Source organism: Athene cunicularia (assembly GCF_003259725.1).
Source record: "Athene cunicularia isolate RWA chromosome 13 unlocalized genomic scaffold, athCun1 chr13_part1, whole genome shotgun sequence".
NCBI classification, from domain to species: Eukaryota; Metazoa; Chordata; class Aves; order Strigiformes; family Strigidae; genus Athene; species Athene cunicularia.
Genome location: NW_020799117.1, coordinates 16,479,490 through 16,494,185, shown reverse-complemented (window position 1 = coordinate 16,494,185; position 14,696 = coordinate 16,479,490). Strand labels below are relative to the sequence as shown.

Sequence of the window (14,696 nt, the reverse complement as noted above, 5' to 3'; positions counted from 1 at the left end):
GGTCCGGCGGGGGGCTCCGACCCGCGGCGCCGGAAGGGGCCGCCGAGACTCTTCTCGCTTCCCTGCGCCCCTCTTGAGCCGGTTCAGGCGGTTTTACAGACCGGGGCTTGCGGTGAAAGAGCTTCTCTTTCTGCTCAGAGTAATAGAATCGGGTTTGGTGCATGGGTGCTATTTTTAACCGGGTTTTAACGGCTAAGCGGCTTTTGATATATTTTTTTTCAGACTATTTGTTAGCATTTGGGTACAAGTCTTTCAGTAAAATGCGCTGAATGCTCCCCTTTAATAAGCCCAACTCTGTAATAATATTTCTTGCTATTTATTGTTTTGGAGTACCATATTTGTTTTGGAGGGCACAAACATGGTTCAGACTCAGGTGAATGCAAACAAAATGTCTAAGACTACGGGCCCTTTTTTTGTGGGAAGAGAGAATTGGATTGGGTAAAGTTAGTCTACACACACGCGGTGTTTTCCTGACACAGCTGTGCAAGTCAACACAACTGTCAAGCTGACACAGGGGTACCTTAGCTTAAGGGAATGCAGGTATTACTCCGCCGAGTGAGGCTGTTTTTAATTTGTCATCATATTTAAAGACATATTCAAGATGAGATACTGTAGAGAAGAGTCGAGTTTGGCTGTGAAAATACTTTGTTTCTTGTGGTGTGTTAAGGAAACCCGAAATGATGCATATCTCGTAGCACCCAGTTAGCCATCACCTCTTATACCAGTGTGTGGAAATTGCTGAATTGACTGTAATCACGTTTATGAAGAGTACAGTTCAGACAGCATTTTTTTTCCCAGGTATAAAGTTTAAGGGATGGTATCAAGACTGAAGCAGTAGTTGGCTGTAAGATGTTACAGTGGTTTAGTAATTTAGAATGGTGAGAGTATGGCTGCTTCTACTGCAAAAACTGCTAAATTTCAGGAGTGTCTCTGCTGGGCCTCAGAGACTTATTTTCTGTAGTGGTGGATTTAGAAGTCATGTTTAGATAACAATGCAAAACGTTATCAAGGAGTTTTAAATACTTAGATACGCTAAATTTGTAGTTGCATTTTTCCAGTTCTTGGACCTGAACTTTGATGTTGGTTTTATGATGGGAATCTACTTGTAACTACATTGTTTATTTCATCTTGACTCTTTAACATAGTTTGAAGCTATTGGCTTTTTTAAAAGGTAATAGCACTTAGTTTCATAGGTGATGAACTTTAGACTCATTCTGCAGATCTCTACTCCTGGTTAGTAACACTGCCTGAAGTGGGAGAGCAGCTGGAATGTTTGAAGAGGAGCGGATCTGCAAAAGCACTGAAGATGGAAAAGTCCATTGATGTTTAGGCTTTGGTGCCCAAATACTGCTATCAGTTTGGCTCATATGGTCAAATTCATCTGAAAGCTGAGTTGGGCTCACAATACCACTTTTAGACTGTCTAGTTATAAATTATTTGGCTAAGACTGTTGTAGACACCAGTACAATTGCTGAACAGGTATACTTTTCTTAGGTGAGGTGAGTATTTAATCATCTGTGCTGGAGCCAAATTTGATGCAGGGGGGAAATGGTTAATCATTATTTAACAAGAGATCACTAGTCTGTTGTAAGAGCCTGCAAAGTGGAGTTGAGAAGATTGCTTTAGCCTACCTGTGCTTTTATCTGTGATGTTTAGCATCATGAGAGGAAGCATGGTTCTATGAAGTGCCATGTCTGCCCTAAGAGAGGTGAGGGTGAAATGGGTGAAACACTTAACATATTCAGAATTTCTGATGTGGATACACTGCCTAGACATGCTTGTGCAGTCACCCTAGTCAGATCTTCACCTGACTAGTGCTGTTGCTACTTTGTTATTTTAAAAGCAGTAAGAAATGCAGCTGAATTTATGGAACATGGCTTCTGAGATTGGCTGTCTGGAAAGAGGCTAGTAAAGGGTCATTTAAATTTCTTCTGCAGGTGATGGGAGGTGATAGGTGTTTTAAAGGAGGATAACAGATTCAAATTAGGAAAACCTTGTGCTAAGTAGTTAGTGTAGCAGTGGAAGCTGGAGAGGGTTGTGGAGTCTCCATTCTTGGAGGATTCTTGATAAACTTCAGAGGTCTTCAAGCCTTGGCTGGACAAAGCTGTAGTTGACCTTATCCGGTGTTGGCAGTTTTCCTGCTAGTGTGACTGAGAAGTTGGGCTAGCTGACCTCCAGAGGACCCTGCCAACCACCAGTTGCGTTATAGCTCTTCTGAGGAAATGCGTATGGGGAAGAGTGACTGGCAATTATAAGAGAAACTTCCAAAGGTTATTTGGGGGTGAAGATGATAAATGTGAGGGCAAAGAGTCTCACAGAAGCGCTGCTGTGTGAGATCTGTCTAAAGGGAAGAGAGGAGCCACTCATCCAGAGAAAGTTCTTCACGTTGGTGGGGGAAGGCGAGGCACCCCGGGGGAGGAAGGTGCCAGCATGCTGTGCTTTTCAGGGGGGGTGGAGGCTTTCATCTTGGTTCTGGAGTGTAGCGGACTGCTGAAGGAAGCAAAGACTTCTAGTATTTAGTATGCAGTGTATGTTACTCCTTACAGTTTGTTTCTTTTAATTGTTTATTAAAAACAGTTTGAGAACAAATGCCTGCATTTCCCTTGAGGCGATTTGAGACATGTTAATGTATGCAAGTACATAGTAAAGATTAGCAAAATGCTGTATCAATCTAAAGAAAAGATGAAAATCTTGTTTTCTCTGATGTGGTTCTACAGGCACGTGTAGTCATTGTGGACGTGGTGATCCCATGCAGGATTTCTGTAGTAAAATTGATGAAAAATCCATTTAGGTTGCTGCACGATCTCTTTTAAATTGATTTTTCTGTTCATAGTACTTGCTGCTTAGTCTTGTGGCATTTTCTTCTTAGTCCTTGGAAGGTGGTGATTAGCCCATAGCAAATGTTACAGGCCATCATTTCACTGCAATTGAAAAATGTATTTCTAAGAATGGATTAATTCTGCCAGGCACAGTTTATACTGTGTTTGCATCTGTAAATGTTAGATTATGCCTCTGGATTCTGTATCTCACTATAATAATAACGCCTATCCCCAAAGGGATTGCTGCTGAAATGGCAACAAAATTAACAGAATGAGCAAGGAGGGAGAAGATGAAAGCAGTGTTATTTTGTCTTGTATTAGCTTTACATGGTATCCACTTGTACATCTGATAAACCTAATGAAGAGCGTTACAGTAACTGCCGATTACCACCTGTCCTCCCACTGGTGAACGTGGCCTTTCTGTAGCGTGAGTAGAGGTGGCTGAGTGGGAAAGTGTGGTGAGCTTACAGAGCCTGATGGAGAAGTTTTCCCATGAGGGAAATGGGAGGATGTGACAGTGCGTGTCAGATCCATTTAATTTGGGTGTTAATTCTGTCCACCCCAAATCTATTTTGAGCTGGATTTGGGATATTTGAACCAAAAACCTGTTACAAAACTAGTTAAGCAGAGAAACTCTCCAGTGATTCGGGGGCTAAGGATACTCGACGTGCAGTTTTGCTCTGTAGAGGCTCGTAGGTACACATCTGTGTAATGGGGTGGTACAGCAAAGGTGCTTTGCTGCTTAGCCGTCAGGTTAATCCTGCTTGATGTAGCAGTTCAACAACCTTTGATGTGTTTTCTCTTAACTTTTCCCATTGGATGTTGGCTACCTTAGACTGCTACCTGATTTAGGTGCTGGAGTTTACCATCAATTTTTACTCTGCTGTATGCAGATGTTTTAGGGAAATACTGGAAGCATTTTAAGAATATATGCATGTACATAGAAGAAAAGGCATTTGGAGAAACTGCAAGATACGTTCTGCTTCTGTGTTTATAAATACTAACTGTGTAACAGTTCAGTATAACTTTTATATAGCTAACTTGTCAGTAATCAGATAAGAATGAGATCAAGGTTAGTTTTGTTATCAAAGGCTATGTACCGAATTGAATTAGCAGATAAATTTTGTGCATCAGGCTTGGTCATACCACATACTTTCGTAACTGCTGCAATGCTGACAGAAGTAAACTTAAGTTTTTGTTTGATTTCATGGTCATTTTCCTTTCTTGCATTTTAAGCCAGTATAGAATCATTAACTGCAGCAGGCTTTGGCATTTGTTCCCCAAGCCACAATTGTACTTGAAGTGCAGCAGTCTTATGTCTTAATAATATGTAAGCTTTCTTACAGAGGCAATCTGATAGCTTGTTCTGTCACTGAGAGCTGTGGATTTATTTGGTTTTTATGGTGCAAAGCTCCCTGCTTGAATTAGGAGATAGTGACTCTTCTTCAAAGGTTAGTTCTTTTTAACTTAATGCAGAGTTGACCCAGACTGTTATCTTACAGTGAGAAGGAAGTATTTTAAAGGTATTTGTGTTTCAAATGTGTCATTACATTGATAGAAAAGAGTTTACCAGTAATCTCTTTCTCAGTCTTTAACACTCTATTTGTATTTAGCTTTTAAACTGAAGAATTTTATGCTTGACTGAAAAAGGACAAAGTAGTTAAGTCTGAGTGTGTTTCTCCTGCAGCTTTGGATCCAAAATGGGTGTACAAAGTCAAAATACTAGTATGTGGTCTGGATGAAGAACTTAAAAGATCCTTTGCTCTGCTGAAGCAGAACCCATAGAAGAGGAAGACACTTCAACCTTTGTGCTTGTATTGGCATGAGAAAGACTTTACTGTAATTATTTCCTTCTAGCATATAAAGACCTTATACGATAAGATATAAGTAACCTTAAAATTGCTGCCAGAAACTCTGCATGGCAAGAACTAGAGAAGTGCAGACATAAGCAAATGAGACTTCCTTGTGTAGCTCTAAAGAATAATTAAAAGACAACCAACAGCCATCAGCATGGGTTTTCTTACTAGTCAGAACTGCTGCATCGTTACTTGACCACAGCACCTTGTGACAGCACGCTTCCACTGCAGGAAGCAGTTCTAGGGAATCCTCTTAAACATTGGGTTTTTTTTTTCACTCTGAGCAGGTTGTCTCTCAAAGCTATCTTCACAACATATATGGAACAATCTGTTGCTTTATAGCAAAGGTTCCTGGTTGCTGTGTCTATGTAGGGATCATAGTGGCTCCTGGCAGAGCTGGGGAGTGAAAGAAAATCTGCATTTGGAGCTAAGGAGGTTGGATATTATGATACTCTTGCTGTCCTGTTCGAGACAGTTCAATTTGGTGTGAAATATCACATTAAACCATATGGGTTTTGACTTCCCAGTTTGTATTCTACTTTTCTCAGATAGTAAAAATATGTATTTTATGTATTCTTAAGTAGAGCCTGGGTTGACTTCCTAAAAGCAGAGTTCCTGAAGCAGGTTTATGTAGTCTATCCAAAGCAATTGGGCTTGTTGAGTAAAAAGCTCAATTCCTGCTTTTCTTTTTTCAAACTACAGCTGACATCTGCAGAGAGGAGCTGAACTTTGAAAAGACAGGGCACTGGATTTGTTCTGTGATGGCAGTTAAATTCTCAGCAAGAACTAATTGAGCTGTGCATCACTTTTTGTAGAGTCTTCCTAGGAATAAGAACAGTTATCAAGAGGAAGAGCAGAGAGAAATCTTTTAATGAACAAATCCCTATAGAGCTGCAGAAAGATCCCAGTTTTAATGCAGGTGCATTGATTCTTCTTATGAATTGAAGCTGTGGAATGATGGTTACAGTTGTGTAATTCCTCAAACCTGGTATCTGCAGAGCTATAGGCTTGGATTGAAGGTTGTGCAATTGGTACTGGTCTCATCCAGAAGTGTTTCTTTAACTAGGACTGCCATAAGGATCAAGTTGATATCTGGGGATATTTATTTTTTTTTCAAAAGATTGTGCTGCTGTCATTCTGCTCCTAAATCTCTCACTCAAGCATGACCCACCGATAAGAAAATAAAAATACTTTTTATAGAATCATTTATATATTCTCAGTCCAGGCTATGTGCCATGCTATTTTTATCTTGTTCCAAGACAGCTTTCAAATACAACACTGCCTCAGAATTAATTTTTTCCTGGATTTGAGAGCCTATACCAGCTACAGATGCTGGTATATATGTTGCAGATACCATATGTAGAGTAAAAACTTGTGCTTCAAACATGCCTCAAAGAATAGCAATATCAATATCAATAGCAGTCTTAAGGAGAGTGCTTATGTATGTGGTATAAAGTAATGCACAGGTCCCTTGTCTGTATGGCATGATAAATGAGAGGTGTCATCTTCAGCCGTTGCCACAATTAGCCTGGTTGCCCTATGGAGGGCAGGTCTTGTAGGAAATTCAAGCATGCTCTCCATAATATATTTCCTGAGTAGTCCTCCATCCTGAATCTCTCTGTGGCCTTATTTTAATCCTGAAAATGAAATTATTTCTTTGGTAATTGGAAGAGAAACTGGTGTTTTCACACAAGTTCTTGTTTTCTTCATTCCCCTGCTTCCACGATCCTGAGCCGAGATCCACCCAAAGCAAACTAATTTGGAGGCTGCAGCAATAGGAGAGTTCACAAGGTTTCCATGTTGTGTCCATGTACAATTACATTCTAACTCTGTAGAATCAGTCTATTTCTAATACTTAAAGGTAGCTCAAGCATTGATAAGTCTTGTATCCTTGCAGTCCCAAAAGTGCAGCTGCAGTTCAACTGATTTTGTGCTTGCCATATATATGTATGTGTATCCCCTTCTGTGTTTGGAAAATAAAATGGCTTTAATTTTCCTGGCTAGACCTGTATATAAATCAGTCAAGAGGCTTACATACACAAGAATCCTTGTGTAATATCTTCTTCTGGCTTGCTGGTATAAGGAGTAAGTTAACAGTATGTGGGCCCAGTTCTCTTCAGAACTCCTCCACCTTGCAAATGAAACTTGAGCAATGTACTTACCAGCCAAATGTTGACAAATTTTCAACAGAAGAATGTGAAACTTCTTGGAGTTTGTCACAGAGGTGAAAGCCAACCTATTTCTTCAGTCTCAAAAATTCTTAAGTTGCTGTTAAGACCACTTGGTTAACCCAGAAAACTGGTATTGTACAGCATGATCCTATTTGTCAACTTAAAATACGTTCTCATTTGAATTATGGAATAAATTACCTTACAGTTCAACTGTTCTTGTTTTTTACTAGGTAGACAGGATTCATAAACCTTAAGATTTTTAGAGGTGTGACTAATGCTATATTTGCAAAAGTCTACTGGATCATTTAGCATGGGATGCGGTGGATCTTCTGACAAACAGGCATGACTTGCACCAAATCTTCTTCCAGCTCATCACTTGAACTTTCAGCTGTTTACCCCTCTTTCTTTTTATGGAAGACTAGATCCTAGTTATTCAGTAGGCCCACTGAGCAGGAAGAATCCCAAGTAATTTAGGTAGTACTTGACTTGCTGTGTCCCAGTTAAATTCTGAATGAGTTGGATTGACTCCTACAGACACTTTCTGGTCTGCTGGGTGAATCAACTTCCCTTCTTTGGGATTGGTCTCGTGACATTGTTTACAATAAGAAGCTGAAACTTAGTGAGATCACTTAAATCATCAGTTAACTGTGGTCAAGACATTAAGATGACAAATTTTCTTATGTCCAGAGTCACAGTGCAGAGAAGTCAGGTATGCAGTTGTAAAGTCAATTCACATGTGACTTTATGCTTAATCTTATACTTAGATCTCAGATTTATAGAATTTATTTATTCCCACTTGGAGGTAGATTTTACTCACAGAATTTATCCTTGTATTTAAATATTGTTTTTCAGTAAGGTTACTGACTCAATCTTTTTTGTTAATATCTGACAACACTATGGACATCCATTCCTGAAAGTTGAGGCAACTTTTTGAGTTTCTTTTCTTTTTAACTTTTGCACTCATGTTATAAATGAACTGGCACATAGCCAGCCTTGACTAAATACATTAATACAAAATATTTTGGTAGGCCACTCTTCTCAAGGATAGATCCCATTGGTAATGTAAGTCCAACATAACTGCATCTTACTCATGATCATAAAAACCTAGGATGGTTTGGGTTGGAAGGGACCTTGAAGATCATCTAGTTCCAACTCAGCCTTGAACACTGTCAGGGAGGGGGCAGCCACAGCTTCTCTGGGAAACCTGTGCCAGGGCCTCACCACCCTCACAGGAAAGAATTTATTCATTCTCTAATCTAAATCTGCCCTCTTTCAGTTTAAAACAGTTGTTCATTGTCCTATCCCCACACTCCCTGATCAAGAGTCCCTCCCCAGCTTTCCTGTAGCCCCTTTAAGTACTGGGAGGCTGCTCTAAAGTCTCCCCTGAGCCTTCTCTTCTCCAGCTGAACCCCCCAACTCTCTCAGCCTGTCCTCACAGGGGGGTGCTCCAGCCCCCTGAGCATCCTCGTGGCCTCCTCTGGCCCCGCTCCAGCAGGTCCGTGTGTTTCTGCTGTTGGTGCCCCGGAGCTGGACACAGCACTGCAGGGGGGTCTCACGAGAGCGGAGCAGAGGGGGAGAATCCCCTCCCTCGCCCTGCTGCCCACCCTGCTCTGGGTGCAGCCCAGCACACCGTTGGCTTTCTGAGCTGCGAGCACACATTGCTGGATCATAGTCAGTATTCCATCTGCTAATACCCCCAAGCCTTCCTCTGCAGGGCTGCTACCAATTCACTTACTGCCCAGCCTGGATTAATTTATCAGGATGATATTTCCTAATATATCAGTAATATTAATTTTCTTTCTTGCGTGTATTTCTTAATAGGACTTTTTGTTAGCCCTTTGTAACTTCAAGGGATATGTGAACAGCTCTCTTAAGCTCCATAAATTGGACTTCTTCACCGTGGCAGTTTTTAAAATACATGCAATACTTTCCTCTCAAAATCAAACATGTTATGTGAGCAAAAGGTAACTGTTAGAGGAGGAATATCCATCCTGCCACTGTTGCCAGCTGTAATGTGTAACCTGCTTTGTTACGAGTCTTTGTGCTAAACTATGCCAAAACTATTATTTTAGGAGTGGAAGTTATTTTAATCTTCTTAAAAAAGGGGTCTGTGTGTGTGAATTTTCTTTATGAGTTGGTATAAGAGCTATGGTATGGTTTGGGGAGTTTTTAGTTGGGCTTTCTGAGCACATGTGACAGCACAGAAATGTGTAAATAGAGTTGCTCATTTTTCCATTTTACCTGTGGCCAGAGGGATATTTAAAATCATGTAATGGAAATTAGTACTAACTCTTTGTTACTGTGAGGATTTTTGGTAATGTCTGTCTTGTTGAAAAGTATAGTGTTAATTTAGTCTGAAGTTACATGTATTGCATTTGCTCTTTAACAAAGCTAATTGATCAATTCTTGTATCTTCACAGCTTTTCCATGGTTTGGCATGGACATTGGGGGAACTCTGGTGAAACTTGCCTATTTTGAACCTATTGATATCACTGCAGAAGAGGAGCAGGAGGAAGTTGAAAGCTTGAAGAGCATCCGCAAATATCTGACTTCCAATGTAGCCTATGGATCCACTGGCATTCGAGATGTCCACCTTGAGCTGAAAGACTTAACGATTTTTGCTCGAAGAGGAAACTTGCACTTTATTCGATTCCCAACTCATGATTTGCCTACTTTTATCCAAATGGGAAGAAATAAAAACTTTTCAACACTACATACGGTGCTCTGTGCCACCGGCGGTGGTGCTTACAAGTTTGAAGAAGACTTTCGCACAGTAGGTAGCCTATCTTTCTTCAGACTGAAGCTGATGCTAAAAGCATTGCTGATGATGGGGTAAAATAAGCAGTATTTTGAAAAACTGTGGAATTCTCAAAGTTTATTAATTATTCATTTGTTTTCCAGTCTTATATTTGATAATCTAGAAATACGCTTTCTGACATTACCGTCATAAACTTGAAGATCTGATGCTAACAACTAATTAGAAACTTCCATTAATAACAGTGAAATCAGGACATCTTTGTGGAAGTTAACCATTTTCTAATCTGTGTTTTCTCTGATGGGAAATGTGCTTAAACTGCTGAGGTGCTTGAGTCACTTTGGATTTTCTTTCCTAAGCAGTCTTTGATGATAGGTTTTCAATGTTTGTGGGTGGGATTATCCTCATTAATTTAGTCCAGTGCATTGTAGAGATCTGTGACAAAACACTTATCTCAAAGACACTCTTTTTTTCAACTTCAGAGTGGTTTGGAATTTTCTTGAGGTGTTTCTGAGGACTGTTCCCTTGACAATCAAAATTGATCATTTGATTTAGATGCAGTTTCTATCCAAAGATGTTACTCACTGAGAACCTTATCACAGTACCCAGTGTGTAACTGTCCTAGTTTTAAAGTGGCTACAGACATCTTGTTCTCCTAAGAGACAAGACTTTCAGTAGCGCACAATGTTTGGTTTCACAAATCTGCTTGTATTTCCATACCTGTGCCAGTCCTGCATTGAGCTGGTATGACTGTTTGTGGGGTAGGGTCACAATCGTACAGCAGAACTAATTCATTATCTAAGAGCCCACAGAAATATTTAACGTTGGAACAGTTCCTTGACCTGCTCATCAGGGAAGCTTCACAGTTGTGCCATGTCAAGAAAAGCTGAAGGGCCTGAGGGAAGAAGAGGGGGATTGGCAGTGCTGTGATCTGGTACTAATGTCAATCATCAGTGTGCAATCCAGTCAGATTGTGCAACTTCATAATCTAACTCCAGGCTGCTTTCTAAATGTGAACTCACCTGATCCAGAGAGAGACTTTATGGGTTTTTTTTCTTGGATTAGCTGCCTAATTGGACTTTCTAACCATTGGAACTCCCTGCTAAAGTAAAGGAGACAGCATGATCACTCTCCTTGTGAAAGCCCAGAATTAAATTAAGTGTGGTGTGATATTGCAGCCCTCCTGGAATCCACAGCACCTGTGAAATTTGTCTTTCTGCTTTATGAGAGAACAGCATCTTAAATGTCATATCCAAAACTGAGGAAGAACTCTAACAAGCCTGAAGTCCCGTAGAATTTCTGACCTGTGGTTTTCTTCTGATCCTTGGAGTTTTAATAAAGTTGCAAGGATAGTTAGTACAATGCCATTGAGGTTTTAATCTTAGGTTTTTATCTGCTGACATCTTAGAAATGACTGTTTGACTTCTAAGATGGGGGAGGAAACCCACAAACCTTGAAAAGATGTGCAGATGTGTGAGTTTCACCAGGATGACACTCATTGGGGCCTCTAGGGTATTTGGTGAGCTGTTTTGATTTAGATTAATTAAAAATGTTACTAATTTTTCAATGAATTAATGTCTGAGTATCTCAAAAGTTATCTTTAGGCTTACCAAAGCAGATATTTATACTGCTTGTCTGTTCTTGATTTAAGTCTGAGATCTAGATTTGTAGTCAGAGTAATTTGCTAATTAACGTATTCAGAATTTACTTCTGAATGCTTTGTTGGGTTTATAGTGGGATTGCAGTTCCTAGTCACCTGAGATAGCTTCTTAAAGTTAGGCAGTACAAATATACTTGTAAATTTGTAACAAGTTTGAGCAATGTTAGAACATGCTGACACCATCTTCTTTCTTTTTTAAAACAGATTGGAAACCTCCAGCTGCACAAACTGGATGAGCTTGACTGCCTTGTCAAAGGCTTATTGTATATAGACTCTGTCAGCTTCAATGGCCAGGCAGAGTGCTATTATTTTGAAAATGCCTCAGATCCTGAGAGATGCCAAAAGATGCCTTTTAACCTGGATGATCCATACCCATTGCTGGTTGTTAACATTGGTTCAGGAGTCAGTATTTTATCAGTCCATTCCAAAGACAACTATAAAAGAGTAACTGGAACGAGGTAACTTAAAAGCCTAAGTTAGCGTTGCTACTGTATGGAACAGGGAGTCTTCTGTTTTTGAAGTGGTTTCTCCCCATGACTACCCCCACCTATCCCTGCCGTCACTCTGTAATATGGAAGAGGATTTTATCTTTAATATACAGTTGCATTCATTTTATCTTTAATATACAGTTGCCCATTCCATAGTTCTGTTATTGAGGAGGTTTAGCTAGTATCTTATTTATCAGTCAGTGAGTGCCAGAAGTGCTCCATAGTGAGAGTTTTACAGATTTTATCTTAAGTTTTGATAATGCATCCAGTCAACCTGTGTTTCTCTTGCTCCATAAGAATAAATAAGTTCACTCATGTTTTACAGTAAATGATCAAGGGTCAGAGTCAGTGGCTTGATGCGGGTATTTAGGGAGTTTGTCTCTGATTCAGTCTTCTAGCTTACCTTTTGAGAGCTTACTGTATGCTTAGATTCTTGTAAGGGACTTATATGAATGTTGAATTGATTGACTCTTTGTGTAGTGAACCTTGAGCAAGAAAGCAAACAGCTAGATATCTAAGTTGGAGGGGTTTGTTTGTTTATTTTCTTAGTCAGAAATAAGAATCTTTGATGTGAGGAAATAATATTTAAAAGCAATTAGTTTTCCTTCTTCTTAGTCTAGGTGGAGGGACCTTTCTTGGTTTATGCAGTTTGTTGACGGGCTGTGAAAGTTTTGAAGAAGCTCTGGAAATGGCATCCAAAGGAGACAGCACACACGCTGACAAGCTGGTTAGAGATATTTATGGAGGAGACTATGAAAGATTTGGCTTGCCAGGATGGGCTGTAGCATCCAGGTAAGCAAGAGATCTTTTTGTTGGTTCTTTTGCTGGTTTGAGGGGGCTTCAAAAACAAGACTTAAGCTATTAATACAGAGAAAACTGTTCTTGCAAACTTTTGTTGTAGGTCAAGTTACATTTTTATCTTAAAAGTACTCAGTTTTCATGAAGATTTAAAGCCACATGCAACTGCAGGTGCCTTCTAGCTAGGTATTGAAGAAACCTCATGTTATGTCATATACAGCTTTACATGAGTCAGAGAGAATGTGAGGTGATCACAGGAGCAGCAAGAACAAAGTGCAGAGGAAAAACAAAACCTATTACTTTCTGTCTTCCTAGAAAGTTTTAGTAGGGCAGTTGTCCAGAGGGAAAGTGAGTGGAAGATAGTATTCTTGTTGCTCTTATGCTAATATCTCTTAATTTTTTTGGAAAGAGCTTTTTTGATACACGGTTGTCAGTACAGGTACCTCGCATAATGTTTTTACTAATTTTCTTGCTTGTGAAGGCTGTTGAACATAAACAGTTTGCACCATGAGAATGAATCTATTTTACTGCCAATGACAGGATTTTTGTCATAACTGCAAGTTCCATTTCATGGGGGAAGATTATTGGCAATGTTACAGCTTCTCTGCTCTTAAGAAATGCAAGAAGAATAAACTTTGGGAGTGAAACTAATATGTACATAAAAGAATTCTTTAAATCTTGGCTGTTATTCAGTAGTAAGAGGTCTCAATTTATGCTATCAATTCTTCTTGCTCTCCAGCAAGCTGAGCCCAAGCCTCTTGAGAGAGCATACGCTGAGAGGTTTTATTATGTGCACTTTTACTCAATACGTCTTAACTTGCTCTGTATATAGGTACCTTTTGTTCTCATTTACTTTTTAAGACACTTAGGATCTTTAATGACTATTTGAGTTTTAGAATAATCAGGATTCTGGCTTTCCAAACTGACTTAGATATGGCACAGAGTCCTTAGTGGTAAAATATCATGCATAGCTATGGATTCTTGTCCTTTATTTTTTTACAATTCATAAAAAATTACTGTGTATAGTAATGGAAATATGCTTCTAATCTAGAACTCTTAATTTATACAACCTAAATTGCAGTCTTTCAGCTGTTTATTTTCTGTTTTAGAGGATTGTGTTTCATCATAAAACTATTTGACTCATCTCTGGTTTATTTCTACTTTGAGAATAGTATCATCACAGAGGAAGCACATGTGAGGAGTTGGAAGACTCATGCGTTGACTTAGCTTACAGTGACTAGATTTGCAGAGTAGTCTTGCCTAAGAATAAGACTGCTTTTTGCTGTAGATGCTTCTTCATGGAAGTCAACAATCTAAACAAAAATATTTTATTGAAGGTATTATTGTAACAAGATTGACTGTTTTGTGTGAAAGAATAAATATACACATTGTAGTGACGGTTGTCAAATTGCTGTATTTAATACAGACTTAAAAAGGGAACTCCTTAAGAACAAACATGAGATTTAAGTTCTGTTATAGCATAAAAATTGCATTGTGAAATTACTTCGAATGAATCACTTGGTACTTAATGGACATTTTTCCTGTTCTAGTTTTGGGAATATGATCTACAAAGAGAAGAGAGAGTCTGTTAGTAAAGAAGATCTTGCAAGAGCCATATTGGTCACCATCACCAATAACATTGGGTCTATTGCCCGGATGTGTGCAGTAAATGAGGTAATAACTTCTGACAAGGAAATGATCTATCTATAGGTCTATTAATTATTTGGCTTCAGATTAAATGACTGCTAAAATAATACATCATTTTTAAACCTTTTAGTACATTTTTAAATGAAACAAAGAAATTCATATAGAATTAAAGAACTAGGAATTGAATCAGAATATTTTGACTGTCTTTGGAGAGGTGGGACAAGGCTGTCTTTCCCAATGGGGAGTGTAACCTGGTGAGGAGGTCTTCTCAACTAGCTTTGTTAGGGAGTGGAGCCCAAAGACTGCAGATAAGCAAGGGAGCAGGGGTGCACAGGATGTTGGATGAAAGGACCTGAAGTCCTCTTGAGAAAGCAGGATGACTGTGGGCCCAATTTAAGTCTTTGTACACAAGCACATGTGGCATGGGATACAAGAGGACCTGTAAGCCCTGGTTCTCATGGAAGACTATCCTGACCTCTGCTGAAGGCAGATCACAAGGAAT

General features: G+C 39.4%; 1 protein-coding gene across 2 annotated transcripts in view; it reads left to right on the top strand.

The window, feature by feature from the left end:
• Positions 1-120: 120 nt before the first annotated feature.
• Positions 121-14,696, top strand: part of PANK3 (pantothenate kinase 3) — a 39,791-nt gene continuing 25,215 nt past the window's right edge. For both annotated transcript variants that reach the window (XM_026858193.1, XM_026858192.1), the window contains exons 1-5: positions 121-139; positions 9,267-9,619; positions 11,466-11,719; positions 12,365-12,541; positions 14,098-14,221. In XM_026858193.1, the coding sequence (XP_026713994.1) occupies positions 9,284-9,619; positions 11,466-11,719; positions 12,365-12,541; positions 14,098-14,221 (891 nt within the window). In that variant the 5' untranslated portion in view covers positions 121-139; positions 9,267-9,283. The remainder of the gene's footprint in view (positions 140-9,266; positions 9,620-11,465; positions 11,720-12,364; positions 12,542-14,097; positions 14,222-14,696) is intronic.